At 53.3% G+C, this 23636-nt stretch overlaps 1 protein-coding gene across 2 annotated transcripts in view; it reads right to left on the bottom strand.

The window, feature by feature from the left end:
- Positions 1-689: 689 nt before the first annotated feature.
- The window catches only part of prkd2 (protein kinase D2), a 99353-nt gene continuing 76406 nt past the window's right edge, over positions 690-23636 (bottom strand). For both annotated transcript variants that reach the window (XM_085973368.1, XM_085973369.1), the window contains 9 exons: positions 22454-22733; positions 19538-19590; positions 18383-18455; positions 14040-14146; positions 11368-11529; positions 8620-8718; positions 6272-6539; positions 5092-5177; positions 690-3979 (listed from right to left, as the gene is read on the bottom strand). In XM_085973368.1, the coding sequence (XP_085829494.1) occupies positions 3779-3979; positions 5092-5177; positions 6272-6539; positions 8620-8718; positions 11368-11529; positions 14040-14146; positions 18383-18455; positions 19538-19590; positions 22454-22733 (1329 nt within the window). In that variant the 3' untranslated portion in view covers positions 690-3778. The remainder of the gene's footprint in view (positions 3980-5091; positions 5178-6271; positions 6540-8619; positions 8719-11367; positions 11530-14039; positions 14147-18382; positions 18456-19537; positions 19591-22453; positions 22734-23636) is intronic.

Genomic DNA, 23636 nt, shown 5'->3' on the forward strand with positions numbered 1-23636 from the left:
CAAAATAGTGCCCGCGGGATCTTTTACACCCACCCGGGAGAGCAGACGGGGCCTCGGTTTAACGTCTCATCCGAAAGACGGCACCTCCGACAGTGCGGCACTCCCACTGGGAGCGTCAGCTTGAGATTTTTGTGCTTAAAGTCTCTGGAGTGGGGACTCGAACCCACACAACCTTAACCTTCGAGAGAGAGAGACACAGTGCTGCCCACCGTGAAAAATCAGGGAAATTAAAGAAAAATACAGAAAGGCTCATTCGTTTCATTTCCCCAGCATGCCCACATGACTCAACAAGAACTTGCATTTCTGTAGCGCCTTTAACGTCCCGCGACTCACTCAGGAGAAACTACGCGGCGAAGAGCACCTGTACCTCCTGCGATAATGTAGCGCCTTTCACCTCCTCAGGACTTCCCAGAGCCCCTCGGCAGCCCGGTCGCCGCTAGTCCAGCCGACCAACCACCCACGCACAGCAAGATCCCACAAGCAGCAACTGGAGAAGTGACCGGCCAAGCTGCTTTCTGGGGCGGTGTCGGGCGAGCGGAGGCGCCTTTGGCAGCTTTTAAAGCTCACCTCTGGGCAGGAAGGACGCCAATCCCCTCAACCGCTCCCCGGGCCGCAGTTTATAAACTGATGGCACCGGGCAGCTGAGATTCGATGCTGGGATTTAAACAATGATATCTAATAGCAATGGATAAGTGTTCAAACGTCACTCTCTTTATTCAACAGATCAGGATAATTTTTTCTACAAAAAACAATCGAGATATATGCAGATACCCGGCAGACAGCAGCTGAGACGCAGACTGACACACACACAGACAGAGACAGACACACAGACAGACAGACACAGACAGAGACAAAGAGGGACACAGGCAGGCGGACGTGCACACAGACGTACACAGAGACACGCACACAGACAGATGCACACAGACACTCTCGGAGTAACAAAACTTTTTGTGCAATACAGTGAAAGTAGCAACACCATAGCCTTTCTGCTACCACTGGCCTCCCTCATCAGGGTGGCTCGTGCCTCCCAGCCAACGAGAAAACAGGCAGAAACTGTCACCACTGAGCTGAGCGAGCATGCCCGGACACTAACCCCAGGACCCTGACACCAGGCTCCATCCCAGTCTGTGCCGAGTTAGTGGACTTCACGCTGGGGGGTGTGGTGGTGGCAGTAGAAGAGTCCCCAGGATTCCCACTCGCTCGCTCGCCAGCGGCCCCTGCTAGAATGTTCACCGGCACCAAACTCGGGCTTGGCCAAGCTCAGCCGCGACGCCTACCACAGTCAAATAGCCAGCCGACACGCACTGTCTAGGCTCGGCCGGGAACAAAAGGCACTCGGGGGGGGGGGGGGGGGGGTGAGCTTCTGAAGGGCAACCGGTATCCAGCAATAGTCCGCGCCTTTAGGGGAGATGGGGATAGAAACTGGGGGAGTGTGGAAAATAAAAAATTAAAAACATTTTTTTATTTTTTTTATTTTTATAAAAAGCACACACAATTTGTGCTGTTGGCTCTCGGACCTATTCGGAGCTCCACGAGAGAACTGCTTCTTTTGAAGACTTTTGTTTTGCAATAATGATCAATTCCATTTTTCTCTCCCCCCACCCCCTGGCCAGCCCGCCCCTCCACTTATATAAAAAAAAAATTGCATTTCTATAGCACCTTTCACAATCTCAGGACGTCCCAAAGTGCTTTACAGCCAAATGAAGCACTTTTTGAAGTGTAGTCACTGTTGTGGCAGCCAATTTGCGGACAGCAAGCTCCCACCAACAGCAATGTTTCAGTGCTGTTCGTTGAAGGACAAATATTGGGCCCAGGACACCGGGGAGAACTCCCCTGCTCTTCTTCAAAATAGTGGCCACGGGATCTTTTACATCCACCTGAGAGCAGACGGGGCCTCGGTTTAACGTCTCATCCGAAAGACGGCACCTCCGACAAGTGCGGCACTTCCTCGGCACTGCACTGGGAGTGTCAGCCTGGATTACGTGCGCAGGTCTCTGGAGTGGGGACTCGGAACCCACAGCCTTCGGATTCGGGAAGCGAGAGCGCAGTTGACTTGAGCCACGGCTGCCGCCGCCGTATCGCCGTGCCGCGTTCGGAGTCTGACCTGAGTGCAGGATGCCCCGGCCGAAATGGAGCGAGCGCGGGCGGCCATCTTGGGCGACGGGACCCAGAAGAAGTAGCTTAGCTGAGCCTTCGTCCAGGGACGGCTCGGCTGTAGGTGGGAGAGCGACACACGAGCTCATCGCGCCAGTCGCTGGGGAACGCCGGTCTGATCCCAATCATGCCCCTCTCCCCAATATAAAAAAAAACAACCTCGTAGAAACCCACTTACACACTCGCAATGAGTCATAGCAACAGCTCAACAGACGACATCAGGCACAAACATGGACTGTAAAAACCCACCGCAACAGACACACGGCTCGCGGAAGCGGAGAAATACTAAACATTCTTTAAATCTCAGGTTAGGAATTGCCATTTATGTACAATAGATATATAAATATTCAAAATAAAACAATCGGAAAACCCTGGCAGCATCCACATGCGCGAGGGAGACCCCGCACCCCCCCCAGCTTGTCTCCAAGCCACTCTGACCTCTATGTGCCCCACCCCCATAGATCTGATCATTACAGGAGTGCTACACTATAATACACAGCTCGTACTGTGAGCCCCTTCTCCTTCATTCCCCATCATCCAATTCAAACTGGTTTAGGGTCAGGTGACCAGACGCGCGCGGGTTTAGTGTCGCTCCACGATAGCCCCCCCACTTCCGTTCGAACGAACGGCTCAAAGTTGACCACAATCAGCAGAGTGCGCGCGTCAAGGCTGAGGCCCCGCTCAGAGGGTCGGGGGGGGGGGGGTAACCAGAAGCCCTCTCCTGGTCAGGATTTAGGGCATGGCTCCCATAACCCCCATCAGTCGGCATGGAAACAACCCCATCAGGTTCCTGAGTTTGACCCCTGCCCCGCCCCCCCCCACAGCCTGTGCCCAGTTAGCGGGTCTCAGCTGGAACACTGTGTTTGGTCCCACTGCAGGTTGCTATGGGTGGGGTGGGGGTGGGGGGAGAAGAAAATTGAGTAATAAACAAGGCTTCCCACCGCAACCCCCTCCCGACCGCGAACTTGATGAATCCTGCTCAGGAAGTGCCCTACACAGAACGTCCGCCTTCAGCTGAACTGTGATGCACCCCATGGTCGAAGAGCCGGCCAACACTCACTGTTTAGGATCAGGCATGGTTGGGGCGGGGGGGGGGGCGGTGGGGGAATGAAAAGAGGAGGGAATCTTTTTTTTTTTAAACCCCTACAATTAAAACCTCCCAATAGTTTACAGCCACATTTTGAAGGCAAATAGCACACTTTGCTCCCTGACCTCCCCAAATAAGGTCACAATTCCACCCCCCACAGATGGGGAGATTAGTAGCTTGACTCTCATTGGCCACAAACAATTCTCCAGTAACCCCCCACCATACCCCAGCCCAATTCAGTTTTGTTTTGAAGGAAGTTATATACAAGTTCCGTCCCTCACAGCCCCGATAAATACATTCGCACACGCTCAAAAACTGACAAACAGATTAAAATCCCGCGGCCCCAAACGACAGCAGGAAGAACATCGGTCAAAATGGCGTCATTAGTCCAAATCCAGCGAGCTCCTCCATCGGGATTGAGGTTTTGATCATCAAGACTCAATACTCCATCTTCGATTCGCGCCCAAAGTCTTCGCGAGATGTCAACACAAGGTGCAATACGGAGTGTGTGTGTGTGAAGGGACTCTCGGACTGGGCTCAGAGGACGCTAACCCTCTCGCTGAGTCCTTGCATGTCATCGTCGCCCCCACCGCTCCCAGGAAGCGGCTGATTGGTCAGGTGCTGGAAGACGCGACCTTGATTGAACTGCTCCCAGCGCGAGTCGTCGCTCTCGTGAGTCAGGTACCGCTCTCCCATCTTGCACTCGAGCTCACGGAGGTCCAGCCACGTCTGGTGGTCCTGGGAGGAGGGGGGGGGGGGGAGAGGAAGGAAAGAAGAAGGGAGGATGTCAAAGATTGTGATCATAGGCAGCTCACATTCCTGTGTTAAATTGAAAGGGGCGTCGCTTCATAGAGGATGGGGAGAGGAGACGGGGGTGGGTGGGGGGGGTGGGGTGGATGGCAGGAATGACGTATGAGGAGGGGTTGGGTTGATTGGGCTTCTACTCGCTGGAGTTTAGAAGAATGAGAGGAGATCTCATTGAAACGTATAAAATTCTACCAGGACTAGACAGACTGGATGCAGGAAGGATGTTCCCGATGGCCGGGAAGTCCAGAACCAGGGGTCTCAGTCTAAGGATAAGGGGTAAGCCATTTAGGGCAGAGATGAGGAGGAATTTCTTCACCCAGAGAGTGGTGAACCTGTGGAATTCTCTACCACAGAAGGCAGTTGAGGCCAATTCATTAAATATATTCAAGAAGGAGTTAGATATATTGCTAAAGGGTAAGGGGATCAAGGGATATGGGGAGAAAGCAGGGACAGGGTACTGAATTTGGATGATCAGCCATGGTCTCATTGAATGGCGGAGCAGGCTCGAGGGGCCGAATGGCCTACTCCTGCTCCTATCTTCTATGTTTCTATGTTGTCCCCTTGCTTGACCTAAAGGCTTCACGCGTGTAAATCGCTGGCCCTCGCTCAGCTAGCGGAGCTCCGCTGCGCTCTGGTTGGGGACCTGCAATTGTTCTCAATGCCAAAGGAGTCGGCCCTGGCCCAGCGGATGGCCCTCTCGCCTCGGAGTCAGAAGGTCGTGGGTTCAAGTCCCTCTCCAGAGACTTGAGCGGCCGATGCTCTCAGTGCAGTGCTGAGGGAGCGCCGCACTGTCGGAGGTGCCGTCTTTTGGATGAGATTAATCCGAGGCCCTCTCAAGTGGGCGTAAAAGATTTGAAGAGCAGGGGGGAGTTCTCCCTGGTGTCCTGGCCAATATTTATCCCTCAACCAACATTACTAAAAAAAATTCATTAATGCTGTTTGTGGGAGCTTGCTGTGCGCAAATTGGCTCGAACCCACAGCCTTCCGGCTCAAAGACTGCGACCAGGCCCAGGCCACCTCATCCAACCATACACAGAAGTTACCTGTAGGAATGGATGACTCAAAGACTTGTCCACGCTGTATCGCTTCCTCATCTTCACCTGTAGCAAGTTGTTGATTAGATCGGTGCCTGAAAAAGTAAAGAGATTTCAGCAAATCAATAAACCTCTCCCCTCACAGGTTCATCAATGTGGTTGGACCAGATCACATTGTAGACACCCACTGTCCCATCAAACACTCCCAGGGCAGGTACAGCACGGGATTAGATACAGAGTAAAGCTCCCTCTACACTGTCCCATCAAACACTCCCAGGGCAGGTACAGCAAGGGTTAGATGCAGAGTAAAGCTCCCTCTACACTGTCCCATCAAACACTCCCAGGGCAGGTACAGCACGGGTTAGATACAGAGTAAAGCTCCCTCTACACTGTCCCATCAAACACTCCCAGGGCAGGTACAGCACGGGTTAGATACAGAGTAAAGTTCCCTCTACACTGTCCCATCAAACACTCCCAGGGCAGGTACAGCACGGGTTAGATACAGAGTAAAGTTCCCTCTACACTGTCCCATCAAACACTCCCAGGGCAGGTACAGCACGGGGTTAGATACAGAGTAAAGCTCCCTCTACACTGTCCCATCAAACACTCCCAGGGCAGGTACAGCACGGGTTAGATACAGAGTAAAGTTCCCTCTACACTGTCCCATCAAACACTCCCAGGGCAGGTACAGCACGGGGTTAGATACAGAGTAAAGCTCCCTCTACACTGTCCCATCAAACACTCTCAGGGCAGGTACAGCACGGGTTAGATACAGAGTAAAGCTCCCTCTACACTGTCCCATCAAACACTCTCAGGGCAGGTACAGCACGGGTTAGATACAGAGTAAAGCTCCCTCTACACTGTCCCATCAAACACTCCCGGGGCAGGTACAGCACGGGTTAGATACAGAGTAAAGCTCCCTCTACACTGTCCCATCAAACACTCCCAGGGCAGGTACAGCACGGGTTAGATACAGAGTAAAGCTCCCTCTACACTGTCCCATCAAACACTCCCAGGGCAGGTACAGCACGGGTTAGATACAGAGTAAAGCTCCCTCTACACTGTCCCATCAAACACTCCCAGGGCAGGTACAGCACGGGTTAGATACAGAGTAAAGCTCCCTCTACACTGTCCCATCAAACACTCCCAGGGCAAGTACAGCACGGGTTAGATACAGAGCCCCACGCACCATCTTTAGAGATCTGCTTCCACGGGTTTGGCGGGTACATGAAGGCAGCGTTCTGGATCTGGTCGTTGATGTCCTCGTCCTCGTTGAAGGGGAAGGTGCCGCTGAGGCTGACGTACATGATCACCCCCACAGACCACATGTCCAGCGAGCGGTTGTAGCCTTTGTTCAACAGGACCTCGGGCGCCAGGTACGCCGGAGTCCCAACCACCGAGCGACGGAAGGATTTCTCCCCAATGATGCGAGCAAAACCGAAGTCACAGAGTTTCACCTGGGAACGGGGGAGGGGGGGAGCGAGAGAGAGGGGAGGGGGGGAGCGAGAGAGAGGGGAGGGGGGGAGCGAGAGAGAGGGGAGGGGGGGAGCGAGAGAGGGGAGGGGGGGAGCGAGAGGGGGGGAGAGAGAGGAGGGGGGGAGAGAGAGAGGAGGGGGGGAGAGAGAGAGGAGGGGGGGAGAGAGAGGGGAGGGGGGAGAGAGAGGGGAGGGGGGGAGAGAGAGAGGAGGGGGGGAGAGAGAGAGAGGAGGGGGGGAGAGAGAGAGAGGAGGGGGAGAGAGAGAGAGAGGAGGGGGAGAGAGAGAGAGAGGAGGGGGAGAGAGAGAGAGAGAGAGAGAGGAGGGAGAGAGAGAGGAGGGAGAGAGAGAGAGGAGGGGGAGAGAGAGAGAGAGGAGGGGGAGAGAGAGAGAGAGAGAGAGGAGGGAGAGAGAGAGGAGGGAGAGAGAGAGAGGAGGGGGAGAGAGAGAGGAGGGAGAGAGAGAGAGAGGAGGGGGAGAGAGAGAGGAGGGGGAGAGAGAGAGAGGAGGGGGGGAGAGAGAGAGAGGAGGGGAGAGAGAGAGGAGGGAGGAGGGGGATTGAGGGAGTGTGAGGATTGAGGGGGAGAGAGATATATTGTGTGAGATTATTGATTGACTGACGTTACAGCGACAGGTGTAAATGATGCTAACTCTCAGAACCCTGGTCTCTGGACTGGGAGTTTGTCTGATTTTATTCACAATCCTCAAGAAGAAATTCCCTCCCAGTTTTAGTGGAGTCGTTTGTTCCAACATTTTAAATCTGACCTTGGGGAAAACTGGAGTCAAAAAATGTAATTATTCCTTTCCAGCTTATTTTTGTTTCGTCTTTTCAGGGCTCTCCCTCCAACCCCAAAACAGGTTTCAAAAAAAGGTGTCCCAGTTGTTGTTCACCGGTCACACAGCTCATGCGGCACTGGGAATGGTGGAGGAGAAATTTTCATCCGAGTTAGTTCCCGACATCTGTTCCTGAAACGGGTTACGTTTCCAAGCCAACTCCAGCAACCCAGAAGGAAACAGGGACAGCACAGTGACCCCACCGCCCCCACTCTCCCATCTGCTGCAGAATACAACTTAGAGAGGCAAATAAGGTCTTGGGACTAGGCTGACTGGATGCAGGAAGGATGTTCCCGATGGCGGGGGAGTCCAGAACCAGGGGTCACAGTCTAAGGATAAGGGGTAGGCCATTTAGGACTGAGATGAGGAGGAATTTCTTCACCCAGAGAGTGGTGAACCTGTGGAATTCTCTACCACAGAAGGCAGTTGAGGCCAATTCATTAAATATATTCAAGAAGGAGTTAGATATATTTCTTAAGGCTAAAGGGATCAAGGGATATGGGGAGAAGGCAGGGACAGGGCACTGAGTTTGGATGATCAGCCATGATCTCATTAAATGGCGGAACAGGCTCGAGGGGCCGCATGGCCTACTCCTATCTTCTATGTTTCTATGGGTCTCCCATACCCAGATCTAATTAAGACCCCCGTCCCCACCCCACTCCCAGGTTCACAGGTCAAAACCGCCAAAGCTCATTGTAGCCGAGCAGTCACACACCATTGGCCAGCCTCTCCGGCCCTGTTGCTGTGGCCACACCACAAACCATCACCAGTCTCCACTGTCCTTCCCTTTGCCCCCGGGCGTAGCCCCTAGTCCCAGTGTCTGGGCAGGGTTGTTGGGCATCACACCCAGCAGCTCCCTCGCATGGCCCATGTGTGGAAAGCGCAGGCCAGGCCAGGATTACACCCCCCCTGCAGTCTGCCGAGTTAGCTCACCTCCAACGCGGGCCGCAGTTGGCCCCATGGCAGGGGTTTCTTGCTCCTTATCGCTACCCAGTGACCCCTGCTGGAAAGAGCGCGTGGACACTGGGTTGAGGGACGGGATCGGACTCTGCCGCGACGCCCCTACAGCCAAATAGCCTGCCAACACACACCACTTTGCCGAGGTACTGGAGAGCGGGCAGTGCCCATGAAACCCAGTCTTTAGGAGAGGAATGTCAGAAAAGAACACAGGGATGGAGGGAAATAAGGAACGATAATGGCGGCCATCTTTGTCTCCATGGTTACCTACCTGGGGAAAGGGTTCGGCCGATGCCAGCAGCACGTTCTCCGGTTTGAGGTCACAGTGCACGATGTTCTTGAAGTGCAGATGGCGGAGGGCGACAAGAATCTGCGGAAACGAAAGGTGCCATCTTGTCAATCACGGCCTGGGGTTTAATCAGGAAGGCGCTGGGGCTCCGAGGCCTACCTGCTGGTCTCTGTCCCACTATCACGGATACTCGGCTGCAGCACAGCGCTTACCCCCACCCCCCCCTCACCACCACCCACCTCAGCCCTCCCCCAAAATCGACTTTTACTCAACACGGTCTGGACGGAACCAAAGGTGGCAGCTCTGCTGTTGTGCGGAGAGTTACGCAACATCAGCCGAGGCAACCAGTTTGAGGCTCTTGCTAGGCTAGGCAAGGGGTAAACCAGCTGGTCTACATAAGAAATAGGAGCAGGAGTCGGCCGTTCGGCCCTTCGAGCCTGCTCCGCCATTCAATGAGATCATGGCTGATCTTCTGCCTCAACTCCATTCACCAGCCCTATCGCCATATCCCTTGATGCCCTTACTAGTCAGAAGCTATTGACTTCTGTTTTGAATACACTCAATGACTGAGTCTCCACAGCCCTCTGGGGTAGAGAATTCCAAAGATTCACCACCCTCTGTGTGAAGAAATTTCTTCTCATCTCAGTCCTGAATGGCCTACCCTTTATCCTGAGGCTGTGGCCCCTGGTTCTAGACTCCCCAGCCAAGGGAAACATTCTCCCAGCATCCATCCTATCAAGCCCTGTAATAATTTTGTATGCTTCAATGAGATCCCCTCTCATTCTTCCGAATTCAAGAGAATACAGGTTTGTTTACTCAATCTCTTCTCATACGACAGTCCCGCCATCCCAGGAATCAATCTCGTGAACCTTCGTTGCACTCCCTCTATGGCAAGTATATCCTGCCTTAAGGAAGGAGACCAAAATTGTACACAGTACTCCAGATGTGGTCTCACCAAGGCCCTATATAATTGGAGTAAGAATTCTTTACTCCTGTACTCAAATCCTCTTGTAATGAAGGCCAGCATACCATTTGCCTTCCTAATGGCTTGCTGCACCTGCACATTCACTTTCAGTGACTCATGTACAAGGACACCCAGGTCCCTTTGAGCATCTGCATTCCCCAATCTTTCACCCTTTAGGAAATACTCTGCCTTTCTGTTTTTTCTACCCAAGTGGATAACTTCACATTTATCCACATTATATTCCATCTGCCATGTTCTCGCCCGTTCCCGATCGCTACCCCCTGCTAGCTAGTGGGAGCGTGTGGACAGGGTTGGGCTAGACTGAGAAGCCTCACACAGTTGTATAGCCTGCCACTCCTGACTGCCTAAAACTCAGGTCCTGCAGGGTAAGGAGGCGGGTAGAAAAAAAAATTAAAACCCCATTTCACACATTAAGATTAAGATTTGTTGTTCTAAAATTGTGGTAGATGTGTGCTGTGTTTAGAGTTTAGAAGAATGAGAGGTGATCTCATTGAAACATACTAAATTCTTACAGGGCTTGACAGGGTAGATGCAGGGAGGATGTTTCCCCCTGGCTGGGGAGTCTAGAACCAGGGGTCACAGTCTCAGAATAAGGGGTCGGCCATTTAGGACTGAGATGAGGAGAAATTTCTTCACTCAGATGGTGGTGAATCTTTGGAATTCTCTACCCCAGAGGGCTGTGGAGGCTCAGTCGTTGAGTATATTCAAGACAGAGATCGATAGATTTTTGAATATTAAGGGAATCGAGGGATATGGGGATAGTGCGGGAAAGTGGAGATGAGGTCGAAGATCAGCCATGATCTTATTGAATGGCGGAGCAGGCTCGAGGGGCCAAATGGCCGACTCCTGCTCCTATTTCTTACGTTCTTGAATCCCTCCATGGCCTGGCCCCTCCCCATCTCTGTAATCTCCTCCAGCCCCACAACCCTCTAATTCTAAACAACACCTCGATTTTAAAATTCTCATCCTCGGTTTCAAATCCCTCCACGGCCTCTCCCCTCCCTATCTCTGTAATCTCCTCCAGCTCCACAACCCCCTCCGGAGATCTCTGCGCTCCTCTGATTCCGGCCTCTTGCGCATCCCCCGATTTCCATCGCTCCGCCATTGGCGGCCGTGCCTTCAGCTGCCTGGGCCCGGAGCTCCGGAATTCCCTCCCTAAACCTCTCGGCCTCTCAGACGCTCCTTAAAACCGACCTCTTTGGCCACCTGTCCCTCATATCTCCTGCTTTGATTTGTCATTGATCACACTTCTGTGTAGTGATCTTTTTCTATATTAAATACTAGATAAACACATAGAGGGAGAAAGTTATGCTGAGAGGACGAGATGAAGTAGGGTGGGAGGAGGCTCGTGTGGAGCATAAACGCCGGCATGGATCTTTGGGGCTGAATGGCCTGTACCTGTGCTGTAAAATTCTACATACACCCTGTAATAGGCGCCATGTAAATGTAAGTTGTCGTAAATTAATCAAACGGCTGCAACTCAACCAAATTCCTCCTGGCGGCGATGTGGAGCCACAGCAAGCCGCAGGTCTCAGCAGCACCATCTGCTGGGACAAAGTGCGACTGCAGCTTAATTCTATTGCCAGCCCCCTTTATTCTAAACCTCTATAAAGTTCTCAGAATGTGGAAAGATCAATTTACGGAAACAGTTTAAACAGAGGGGGGGAAAAAAAAGAGCAATTTACGGAACCAGAGGAAAAAAAAAAGGGTTTACAGGAACTATCCAGCGGATAAAGGCCAGTTACCTGCGTGATCATGAACTTGGTGATGCGCTCTGGCAGACGACCCCTCTCGCTCGACAGAATCATCTCCAGCATGTCACCGTGGAGCTTCTCCATGACGACAAAGACCTTCTCGGGCGTCTCGAACATGCATTCCAGGTTGACCACCCCAGGGTGACGCAGGCCCTGTGGATTGGGGCGGGCCGAGGAAAAAGGCAGGAGACCAGAAACAAAAAAAAGGGGCACAGGTTAACTTGTGGTAAGTATGGCATCTAGTGGAGTAACGTGGAGCGTACAGCACAGGAACAGGCCATTGGGCCCAACTGCTCCGTGCCGGTGTCTATGCTCCACAGGAGTCTCCTCCCACCCTCTCTTCATCCCACCCTGTCCACTTATTCCCTTCTCCCTCGTGTGTTTATCTAGCTTCCCCTTAAATGCATCGATACTATTCGCTTCAACCACTCCCTGTGGCAGCGAGTTCCGCACTCTCACCACTCTCTGGGTAAAGAAGTTTCTCCTGAATTCCCCATTGGATTTATTAATGACTCTCTTATGTTGATGGCCCCTAGTTCTGGTCTCTCCCACAAGTGGAAACATCTTCTCTACGTTTACTCTATCAAACCCTTTCAGAATTTTAAAGGCCTCTATCAGGTCACCCTGCAGCCTTCTCTCTTCTAGAGAAAAGAGCCCCAGCCTGTTCAGTCTTTCCTGATAGTTGTAATCTCTCAGTTCTGGTAGCAATCATGTGCATCATTTTTGCACTTTCTCCAGTGCCTCTATATCCTTTTTTATAATATGGAGACCAGAACTGTGCACGGTGCTCCAAGTGTGGTCTTACCAAGGTATATGGAGACCGGAACTGTGCACAGTGCTCCAAGTGTGGTCTTACCAAGGTATATGGAGACCGGAACTGTGCACAGTGCTCAAAGTGTGGTCTAACCAAGGTATATAGAGACCAGAACTGTGCACAGTGCTCCAAGTGTGGTCTTACCAAGGTATATGGAGACCGGAACTGTGCACAGTGCTCAAAGTGTGGTCTAACCGAGGCATATGGAGACCGGAACTGTGCACGGTGCTCCAAGTGTGGTCTTACCAAGGTATATGGAGACCGGAACTGTGCACGGTGCTCCAAGTGTGGTCTTACCAAGGTATATGGAGACCGGAACTGTGCACAGTGCTCAAAGTGTGGTCTAACCAAGGTATATAGAGACCGGAACTGTGCACAGTGCTCAAAGTGTGGTCTAACCAAGGTATATGGAGACCGGAACTGTGCACGGTGCTCCAAGTGTGGTCTAACCGAGGTATATGGAGACCGGAACTGTGCACAGTGCTCAAAGTGTGGTCTAACCGAGGCATATGGAGACCGGAACTGTGCACAGTGCTCCAAGTGTGGTCTAACCAAGGTATATGGAGACCGGAACTGTGCACAGTGCTCCAAGTGTGGTCTAACCAAGGTATATAGAGACCGGAACTGTGCACAGTGCTCCAAGTGTGGTCTAACCAAGGTATATAGAGACCAGAACTGTGCACAGTGCTCCAAGTGCGGTCTAACCAAGGTATATGGAGACCAGAACTGTGCACGGTGCTCCAAGTGTGGTCTAACCAAGGTATATGGAGACCGGAACTGTGCACAGTGCTCCAAATATGGTCTGACCAAGGTATATGGAGACCGGAACTGTGCACAGTGCTCCAAGTGCGGTCTAACCGAGGTTCAATACAAGTTTAATGAACTTACTGGGTTGCGCAGGGCAGAAATTTAGACTCTTGACTGGGAAATCAAGGTTTAAGTTCCAGCACAGACTGGTTTAACCTTGGTTCGGACACCTGTTTCAGATGGAAAATGGGCTCCCCACCCCTCCTGTCCTCCTAAAACTGTAACCCCTGGGAGCCCCATCAGTCCACTGGCACCAACAGTATACCCAACAAACCCATTGCCCGCATTTATATAGCGCCTTCACAACCTCAGGACGTCTCAAAGCGCTTTACAGCTGATGAAGTATTTTTGAAGTGTAGTCACTGTTGTAATGTAGGAAACGCGGCAGTCAATTTGCGCACAGCAAGATCCCATAAACGGCAATGTGATAATGACCCAGATAATCTGTTTTTAGTGATGTTGATTGAGGGATAAATATTGGCCCCAGGATACCGGGGAGAACTCCACCTGCTCTTCTTCATTTACCCGGGATCTTTTACGTCCAATTGAGGGGGCAGACGGGGCATCGGTTTAACATCTCATCTGAAAAATGGCACCTCCGACAGTGCGGCACCTCCGACAGTGCGGCACCTCCGACAGTGCGGCACCTCCGACAGTGCGGCACCTCCGACAGTGCGGCACTGGAAGCGTCAGCCTGGATTTTTCCGCTCAAGTCTCTGGAGTGGGACTCGAACCCACGACCTTCTGACTCCGAGGCGAGTGAGAGAGAGTGCTGCCCACCGAGCCATGTTGGCCAAGGCACCAGGGAGAGCTTCCCTGCTCTGCTGACAGTGCCGGGGGACCTTTAGCGTCAACCAGAGCTGGCACACCAGGCCTGGGCTCAACGGCTCGCCTTCGACATCGCGGCGCTCTCCCAGTAACCACTTGGGAGTCGGCTGAGACTGTGCGGTCAGGTGCTGGACTGGGGTAAACAGAAACCCCCCACCCCGGTAATGGGGAACCACCTTGTGGCAGAAATGGCTCCTTCCTACCCAGAGCTCACCTGAAGGATGGCCACCTCATTGCGTAACTGGCTCTCTTGCTTAGTTGGGAACCGTAGCTTATCGATCACCTTGATGGCCACATCCCGCCCGGTCTCTCTGTGTTTGCCTGGAAAACGAAGAGCGGGGCGTCAGCGTCTAGAATCACACAGCACAGAAGGTGGCCATTCGGCCCATCGCGCCTGTGCCGGCTCGGTGGGTGCTGTCCAATTCGAGTTGGATCGAGTCTACAGCACTGGTCTATGCTGCCGTGATGCTCCACACGAGTCTCCTCTCACCATTAGTCCCACTCCCTCTGCTCTTTCCCCACAGCCCTGCAAATTAATCATTTTCAAATATTTATCCAGTTACTATTGAATCTGCTTCCACCGCCCTTTCAGGCAGCGTGTTCCTGATCATAACAACTCACTGCGTTAAAGTATTCTTCTCATCCCCCCGCTCTGGTTCTTTTGTCAATTATCTTAAATCTGTGTCCTCTGGTTACCGACCCTCCTGCCACTGGAAACAGTTTCTCCCGATCTACTCGATCAAAACCCCTCATCATTTTGAACTCCTATTAAATCTCCCCTTAATCGTGTCTGCTCCAAGGAGAACAACCCCAGCTTCCCTGGTTCCACGCCAGTAAATCTCCTCTGCACCCTCTTCAAGGACTCCAAAAGACCCGGACACAAGACACGTAAAGCAGCCCCAGACTACGCTGCGTACACACAGACACACGCAGACACAGACGCACGCGCAGACACAGACACGCGCACAGACACAGACGCACACAGACACAGACACACTCCCCTCCATCTAAAATCCCCGGCAATATTCCCCAGGCCAGTAATCTACCCCCAGGCCTCCGATCCTGCTCCACAGCTAGCCCAAGGCTCATTTAATTTAACCCCCTATCCTCCCCGCCTGGCAGTGCACATCATCAGTGGCCCCTCGAGAATCACAGAATCCCCACAGTGCAGATAGAGGCCATTTCGGCCCATCGAGCCTGCACCGACACATATCCCACCCTATCCCCGTAACCCCACGTATTTAATCCCCTAACACTAAGGGTCAATTTATCATAGCCAATCAACCTAACCCGCACATCTTTGGACTGTGGGAGGAAACCGGAGCACCCGGAGGAAACCCACGCAAACACGGGGAGAATGTGCAAACTCCACACAGACAGTCACCCAAGGCCGGATTCGAACCCGGGTCCCTGGCGCTGTGAGGCAACAGTGCTAACCACTATGCCACCGTGCCCCCCACCGAAGAGCCCTGGATGTAGGCCCCTCGAGAAGAGCCCAGGATGTAGGCCCCTCGAGAAGAGCCCTGGATGTAGGCCCCTCGAGAAGAGCCCTGGATGTAGGCCCCTCGAGGAGAGCCCTGGATGTAGGCCCCTCGAGAAGAGCCCTGGATGTAGGCCCCTGGAGGAGAGCCCTGGATGTAGGCCCCTCGAGGAGAGCCCTGGATGTAGGCCCCTCGAGGAGAGCCCTGGATGTAGGCCCCTCGAGAAGAGCCCTGGATGTAGGCCCCTGGAGGAGAGCCCTGGATGTAGGCCCCTGGAGGAGAGCCCTGGATGTAGGCCCCTCGAGGAGAGCCCTGGATGTAGGCCCCTCGAGGAGAGCCCTGGATGTAGGCCCCTGGAGGAGAGCCCTGGATGTAGGCCCCTGGAGGAGAGCCCTGGATGTAGGCCCCTGGAGGAGAGCCCTGGATGTAGGCCCCTGGAGGAGAGCCCTGGATGTAGGCCCCTGGAGGAGAGCCCAGGATGTAGGCCCCTGGAGGAGAGCCCTGGATGTAGGCCCCTGGAGGAGAGCCCAGGATGTAGGCCCCTGGAGGAGAGCCCTGGATGTAGGCCCCTGGAGGAGAGCCCAGGATGTAGGCCCCTGGAGGAGAGCCCTGGATGTAGGCCCCTGGAGGAGAGCCCTGGGTGTAGGCCCCTCGAGGAGAGCCCTGGATGTAGGCCCCTCGAGGAGAGCCCTGGATGTAGGCCCCTCGAGGAGAGCCCAGGATGTAGGCCCCTCGAGGAGAGCCCAGGATGTAGGCCCCTCGAGGAGAGCCCTGGATGTAGGCCCCTGGAGGAGAGCCCTGGATGTAGGCCCCTCGAGGAGAGCCCAGGATGTAGGCCCCTCGAGGAGAGCCCAGGATGTAGGCTCCTCGAGGAGAGCCCAGGATGTAGGCCCCTCGAGGAGAGCCCTGGATGTAGGCCCCTCGAGGAGAGCCCTGGATGTAGGCCCCTCGAGGAGAGCCCTGGATGTAGGCCCCTCGAGGAGAGCCCTGGATGTAGGCCCCTCGAGGAGAGCCCTGGATGTAGGCCCCTCGAGGAGAGCCCTGGATGTAGGCCCCTCGAGGAGAGCCCTGGATGTAGGCCCCTCGAGGAGAGCCCAGGATGTAGGCCCCTCGAGGAGAGCCCTGGATGTAGGCCCGCGCCCCTTTTTTTGATTCCATTTAATGCTCCAGCTACATGTTCCGCCCACCTTGTCTCCCAAAGGCGCCGACTCCTCGCTGAAGTTTGGGTACCACAGATCCACCCCCTGCTACACCCCCACCACCCCCCCCCAACTAGTACCTCACCCAATCCTGACGTGCGAAACCAACCAGCGAAAATTGGTAGGATATTCGACCGCAGAAGGCATCACGGCCAAGCCTGACCCAGTCTTGGGAACAGGAGGAGGCCATTCAGCCCCTCGAGTCTGCTCCGCCATTCAATTGGATCAAGGCTGATCGGCTCCTCAACTCCATTTGCCTGCCTTTGCTCCACATCCCTCGATGCCCTCGCCCAATATCAACCTCGTTCTTGAAAGGTCCAATTCCTCACTTGCATCCACAGGGGTCGCTAGATACTGATCAGGGGGCCTTGGCTGATTTCACTCCTCCCTAACTCAGGGGGGGCGCTGTGGACCATTGAAGAGGAGTCCAGACCCGGGATGCAGCCTGGGACACTTCAGCCTGTTGGGCTCAGTACCACAGCGGGTGGCGCATTTACTCACGGAACCAAAGGCTATTGGAATGTTGGCCTTTATTTCAAGGGGGCTGGGATACAAAGGGGGTGGAAGTTATGCTGCAGTTTATATAAAGCTCTGATCAGACCCCAACTGGAGTAACTGCATTCAGTCCTGGGCATCGCACCTCAGGAAACGCTCTCTTAACCGGCAAAATTCAGGAGTAGGTTCAGGTAAGTTTTACTATATATTAGTGGCCGTGTAACCGGGACTCCTGCACCTGTGGCTGTGTAACAGGGGCTCCTGGATCTGTGGCCGTGTAACCGGGGCTCCTGGATCTGTGGCCGTGTAACCGGGGTTCCTGGATCTGTGGCCGTGTAACCGGGGCTCCTGGATCTGTGGTTGTGTAACCGGGGCTCCTGGATCTGTGGCCGTGTAACCGGGGCTCCTGGATCTGTGGCCGTGTAACCGGGGTTCCTGGATCTGTGGCCGTGTAACCGGGGCTCCTGGATCTGTGGTTGTGTAACCGGGGCTCCTGGATCTGTGGCCGTGTAACCGGGGTTCCTGGATCTGTGGCCGTGTAACCGGGGTTCCTGGATCTGTGGCCGTGTAACCGGGGTTCCTGGATCTGTGGCCGTGTAACCGGGGTTCCTGCACCTGCAGCTGTGCAACAGGGACTCCTGCACCTGTGGCCGTGTACGGGGCTCTCATACCTTAGTAAGTATACCTCTCTGTAATCCGGACTTTTTTGATCAACCGGCACCACGCCGGTCCCGTCGGTGGCGGATTAAAGAAAGAGTTTCCTGTACTGGCCTTGGAGGGGGCGCAGCCCAAATTCACCAGAATGACACCGGGCTAAAAAGGGTTAAATTACGAGGACAGGTTGCAAAGACTGGGCTTGTATTCCCTCGAGTGTAGAAGATTAAGGGGTGATCTCATTGAGTTGTTTAAGATGATTAAAGGATTCCATAGGGTAGATACAGTGAGAAATTATTTCCTCTGGTGGGGGGAGTCCAGAACAAGGGGGCAGCACCTTAAAATTAGAGCCCGGCCGTTCAGGGGTGATGTCGGGAAGCACTTATTCACACAAAGGGTGGTGGAAATCTGGAAAACTCTCCCCACAAAAAAGGCTGTTGAGGTTGTGGGACAATTGAAAATTTCAAAACGGAGACTGATAGATTTTTGTTGGGCAAGGGTGTTAAGGGATACGGAACCAAGCTGGGCAGATAGGGTTGAGATACGATCAGCCATGGTCCAATTGAATGACAGAACAGGCTCGAAGGACTGAATGGCTTCCTCTTGTTTGTGAAATATTCAGACCTCAGCAGATAGCAACAGACTAACTCTGGCCCTCAGTCAGAGTCTTGGGCTGCCTGCTCCCAGGCATGCAACAGGCTATCTTATCAACGAAAAGATTGTCTCACCTCCATAGACAATGCCAAACTGTCCTGATCCCAGCACCTCGTCTGCAAAGATCTGATAGAGTGTAGCAATATCCTAGAGAGAGGAAAAAGTGAGAGTGACCCCAGTCAGAATATGAATATCTCCCTAAGACAGAGGGACTAAGAGACCACAGTCAGTGTAGAGATGAGGGAGAGGGGATGGAGAAATCTCCCTCTACACTGTCCCATCAAACGCTCCCAGGGCAGGTACAGCACGGGTTAGATACAGAGTAAAGCTCCCTCTACACTGTCCCATCAAACACTCCCAGGGCAGGTACAGCACGGGTTAGATACAGAGTAAAGCTCCCTCTACACTGTCCCATCAAACACTCCCAGGGCAGGTACAGCACGGGTTAGATACGGAGTAAAGCTCCCTCTACACTGTCCCATCAAACACTCCCAGGGCAGGTACAGCACAGGTTAGATACAGAGTAAAGCTCCCTCTACACTGTCCCATCAAACACTCCCAGGGCAGGTACAGCACGGGTTAGATACAGAGTAAAGCTCCCTCTACAATGTCCCATCAAACACTCCCAGGGCAGGGTTAGATACAGAGTAAAGCTCCCTCTACACTGTCCCATCAAACACTCCCAGGGCAGGTACAGCACGGGTTAGATACAGAGTAAAGCTCCCTCTACACTGTCCCATCAAACACTCCCAGGGTAGGTACAGCACGGGTTAGATACAGAGTAAAGCTCCCTCTACACTGTCCCATCAAACACTCCCAGGGCAGGTACAGCACGGGTTCGATACAGAGTAAAGCTACCTCTACACTGTCCCATCAAACACTCCCAGGGCAGGTACAGCACGGGTTAGATACAGAGTAAAGCTCCCTCTACACTGCCCCATCAAACACTCCCAGGGCAGGTACAGCACGGGTTAGATACAGAGTAAAGCTCCCTCTACACTGCCCCATCAAACACTCCCAGGGCAGGTACAGCACGGGCTAGATACAGAGTAAAGCTCCCTCTACACTGTCCTATTATTGCATATTAAACCAAACCCAAGAACAGCGCCCTCTGCTGCACGAGCGAGGCACCGCCATCCCGGCCTCTCTCGGGGAGATTGAATTGATTGTCGTGTTGTGAACCGGTCGGTGCTCGTGTTGACTGCACGACGAAGCCGCCCAACACTTACCACGTTCTCCTGGATTTGACTGTTGGCCACGGAGAAGTTAACGGACGCTTGTCCTGCAAAAAAGGGAGAGAAGGAGAATCAGACACGGACACAGCAACTGGGGTTCCTGCTGGGTAAAGGCACTGCCCGCCGTGGTCACCGGGACAGTTCGATCCCAGACTCGTTCCCTGGTTAAATGATCGCAGCCAGGGGAGGGGGGTGGACCGCAGTTGGTCCCAGTATCTCGGGGCTAGAGAGGGCGAACGGGATTCCTGCTCCTGATCCCCAACAGGCGGTAGCAGAAAGCGGGATGAGGGCATGGCGCGATGCCCTCCTAAGGTCGATTAGCTCGCTAGAACCTCACCATCCGTCCATGAAGAATGGCCACTTGGCTGAGCTACATCTACCCCAACGCGAGTGATGGGGGGCCAGAACTCTGTGGGACCTACGCACTAGGAGCCAAGTGCACAGGGTTACAAATCGCAGACCCATATGACCAGGGGGAGGTAGTGAAGGGAAAAAAAACAAACATAGGAAAAGGGCTAGGCCTTAAATCAACGTCTATCACAGGCCAACGTGGCAGCAGTCACGCCTCCGAGTCAGGAGGTCGTGGGTTCAAGTCCCACTCCAGATATTTGAGCCCATAATCTAGGCCGACGCTCCCAGTGCAGTTACTGAGGGAGCGCCGCACAGTCGGAGGTGCCGTCTTTCTGATGAGACGATAAACCGAGGCCCCCGTCTGCTCTCTCGGGTCAATGTGAAAGATCCCGCGGCCAGTATTGGAAGAGGGGCGGGGGAGTTCTCCCCGGTGTCCAATATTTATCCCTCAACCAACATCACTGAAAAACAGTTCTGACGAAGGGTCATCGACCTGAAACGTTGACTGTTTCTCTCTCTCCACAGATGCTGCCTGACCTGCTGAGTATTTCCAGCATTTTCTGTTTTTAATCACTGAAAAACAGATTATCTGACCATTATCACATTGATGTTAGTGGGACCTTGCTGTGCGCTTCACAAGTACTTAATTGCCTGTAATGGCTTGGGGGGGGTGGGAAGGAGGCGTGAAAAGCAAAGAGCGGAGTGAGAACGATCATCTTCAGGAGCTTTTATTTTGTGCTTCTGACCAACTCGGATCGGAGAACTTCCAGTTATGTGGAGAGACTGGAGCAGCTGGGCTTTTTTCTCCTTACAGCACCGAAGGTTAAAGGGGAGATTTAATAGAGGCGTTCAAAATGATGAGGGGTTTTGATAAGAGCAGAGAGGGAGAAACTGTTTCCACTGGCAGGAGGGTCGGTAACCAGAGGACACAGATTTAAGATACAGGAAACTGTGTGATATCCGGCACCGACGGGACCGAGTTGTTGCCGTCCCATCAAAACTGCCGGACAAACCAGCGCTAATGTTGAAACATACGGAGATTTTGAGCTCCGTATCTGGCAACAAACCCTGTTGCTTAGCAACAGCTTCTAAACAGTCGGCCGTACCTTGCAAGCGTCTCTGTAGCTTAGCAACAGCTTCAGCGAGACCTGGCAGAGCCTGACTGGTGAAAAAAAAGCAACGAAAAGAAAAAAAACCTAACGAAACGGCTCCTGATTTTTGCCGGTGGCTCGAGCATTCCGGACAGTTAACCTCCGGATAAACCAAAGTTTCCTGTAATTGGCAAAAGAACCAGAGGGGGGAGATGAGGAGGATTTTTTCTTACGCAGCAAGCTGTTGTGATCTGGAACGCGGCGCCTGAAAGGGAGCAGATTCAACAGTAACTTTCAAAAGGCAAAATCGGATAAATGCGTGAAGGGGAGAACATTTGCAGGGCTGCGGGCAACGTTCCCGCAGAGCTCCGCGGTCGCGCTGTGGTCTGGGGGTCCCGCACAGGCCGCTCACCGGCTTTTACATGGGAGGAACCGCGCCTGCGGGAAAATTTGATTTGGCGCAACAAAAACAAAGAGGGAACGTTGGCTACGGGGAAAGGGAATGGGGGGAGTGGGACTAATTGGATCGCTTCCTTCAGGAGAGCCGGCACAGGCACGATGGGCTGAATGGCCCCTTTCTGCACTGCTAGATTCTAACCATAACCACTTGGAGCGAGGCACCGGGGGTGGGGGGTGACGTAAGAAAACTACTAGGCACTTGGTCTAAGCGTTAAACAAAGCTTTAATCAACTGTTTCACAACATGGAGGTCTAGTTGTGTCCTTCACTAGTTCCTGTTAAGAATGTCCTGCGCAAGCTGGGCCCGTGCCCGAGTATTTATACTCTCCCTGGACAGCGCCACCCGTAGGCCGCTCAGTATTATTTCGTAAGTCTTTCTTTCATAAATAGAAACATAGAAGATAGGAGCAGGAGTAGGCCATTCGGCCCCTCGAGCCTGTTCTGCCATTTAATGAGATCATGGCTGATCATCCAAATTCAGTACCCTGTCCCTGCCTTCTCCCCATACCCCTTGATCCCTTTAGCCTTAAGAAATATATCCAACTCCTTCCTGAATATATTTAATGAATTGGCCTCAACTGCCTTCTGTGGTAGAGAATTCCACAGGTTCACCACTCTCTGGGTGAAGAAATTCCTCCTCATCTCTGTCCTAAATGGCTTACCCCTTATCCTTAGACTGTGACCCCTGGTTCTGGACTCCCTGGCCATCGGGAACATCCTTCCTGCATCTAGTCTGTCTAGTCCTGTTAGAATTTTATAAGTTTCAATGAGATCCCCTCTCATTCTTCTAAACTCCAGCGAGTATAAGCCCAATCGACCCAATCTCTCCTCATACGTCATTCCTGCCATCCCAGGTATCAGTCTGGTGAATCTTCGCTGCACTCCCTCCATGACAAGAACATCCTTCCTCAGTGTGATTCATGTCAGGGGGCCTATCCCTGTCGCCCAGGGAGAGTTGGCGCCTTGAGGAGAAAAGAGGTGAAAGAGTTGATCAGATGAACGGCTCTTACTGCGTGGCGTGTGTCCCTGGCTGTTGACTGTGTCCTGGAAGATGACCGGTTTCAAGGCCTGCCGGATGGCACTCTCCCAGGCCTTGGCCTCCTCGGCCCCCGCTATGCTGCTCGGCCCGCCGCAGTTTGGCGCCGGGCGCGGGACGGTGGAGGGACTCTCGCCGACGAAGTACACCACACTGCCGGTTCGGATCTCGAAGCAGTGAGGGATCCCGGCCTGCGGAACGGACGCAAAGTTCTGTGCGGGGTCCACGCCCAGGACCTGGGAGAGCGGAATTTCCTGAGCAGAAAGAGGAAGGTGGGGGGAATAATTAGAGGTTTAGAAAGCGGGATCATTCTCACCTCCCACTGAAGTCTGGATTAGGCTCAGTTTGTGTTTGGATACAGAGTAAAGCTCCCTCTACACTGTCCCATCAAACACTTCCAGGGCAGGTACAGCACGGGTTAGATACTGACTAAAGCTCCCTCTACACTGTCCCATCAAACACTCCCAGGGCAGGTGCAGCACGGGTTAGATACAGAGTAAAGCTCCCTCTACACTGCCCCATCAAACACTCCCAGGGCAGGTGCAGCACAGGTTAGATACAGAGTAAAGCTCCCTCTACACTGTCCCATCAAACACTCCCAGGGCAGGTACAGCACAGGTTAGGTACAGAGTAAAGCTCCCTCTACACTGTCCCATCAAACACTCCCAGGGCAGGTACAGCACGGGTTAGGTACAGAGTAAAGCTCCCTCTACACTGCCCCATCAAACACTCCCAGGGCAGGTACAGCACGGGTTAGATACTGACTAAAGCTCCCTCTACACTGTCCCATCAAACACTCCCAGGGCAGGTACAGCACGGGTTAGATACTGACTAAAGCTCCCTCTACACTGTCCCATCAAACACTCCCAGGGCAGGTGCAGCACGGGTTAGATACAGAGTAAAGCTCCCTCTACACTGCCCCAAACACTCCCAGGGCAGGTGCAGCACAGGTTAGATACAGAGTAAAGCTCCCTCTACACTGTCCCATCAAACACTCCCAGGGCAGGTACAGCACAGGTTAGGTACAGAGTAAAGCTCCCTCTACACTGTCCCATCAAACACTCCCAGGGCAGGTACAGCACGGGTTAGGTACAGAGTAAAGCTCCCTCTACACTGCCTCATCAAACACTCCCAGGGCAGGTACAGCACGGGTTAGA

The sequence above is a fragment of the Somniosus microcephalus genome, chromosome 34, assembly GCF_052327205.1.
Source record: "Somniosus microcephalus isolate GS21.2 chromosome 34, FLI_Smic_1.0, whole genome shotgun sequence".
NCBI classification, from domain to species: Eukaryota; Metazoa; Chordata; class Chondrichthyes; order Squaliformes; family Somniosidae; genus Somniosus; species Somniosus microcephalus.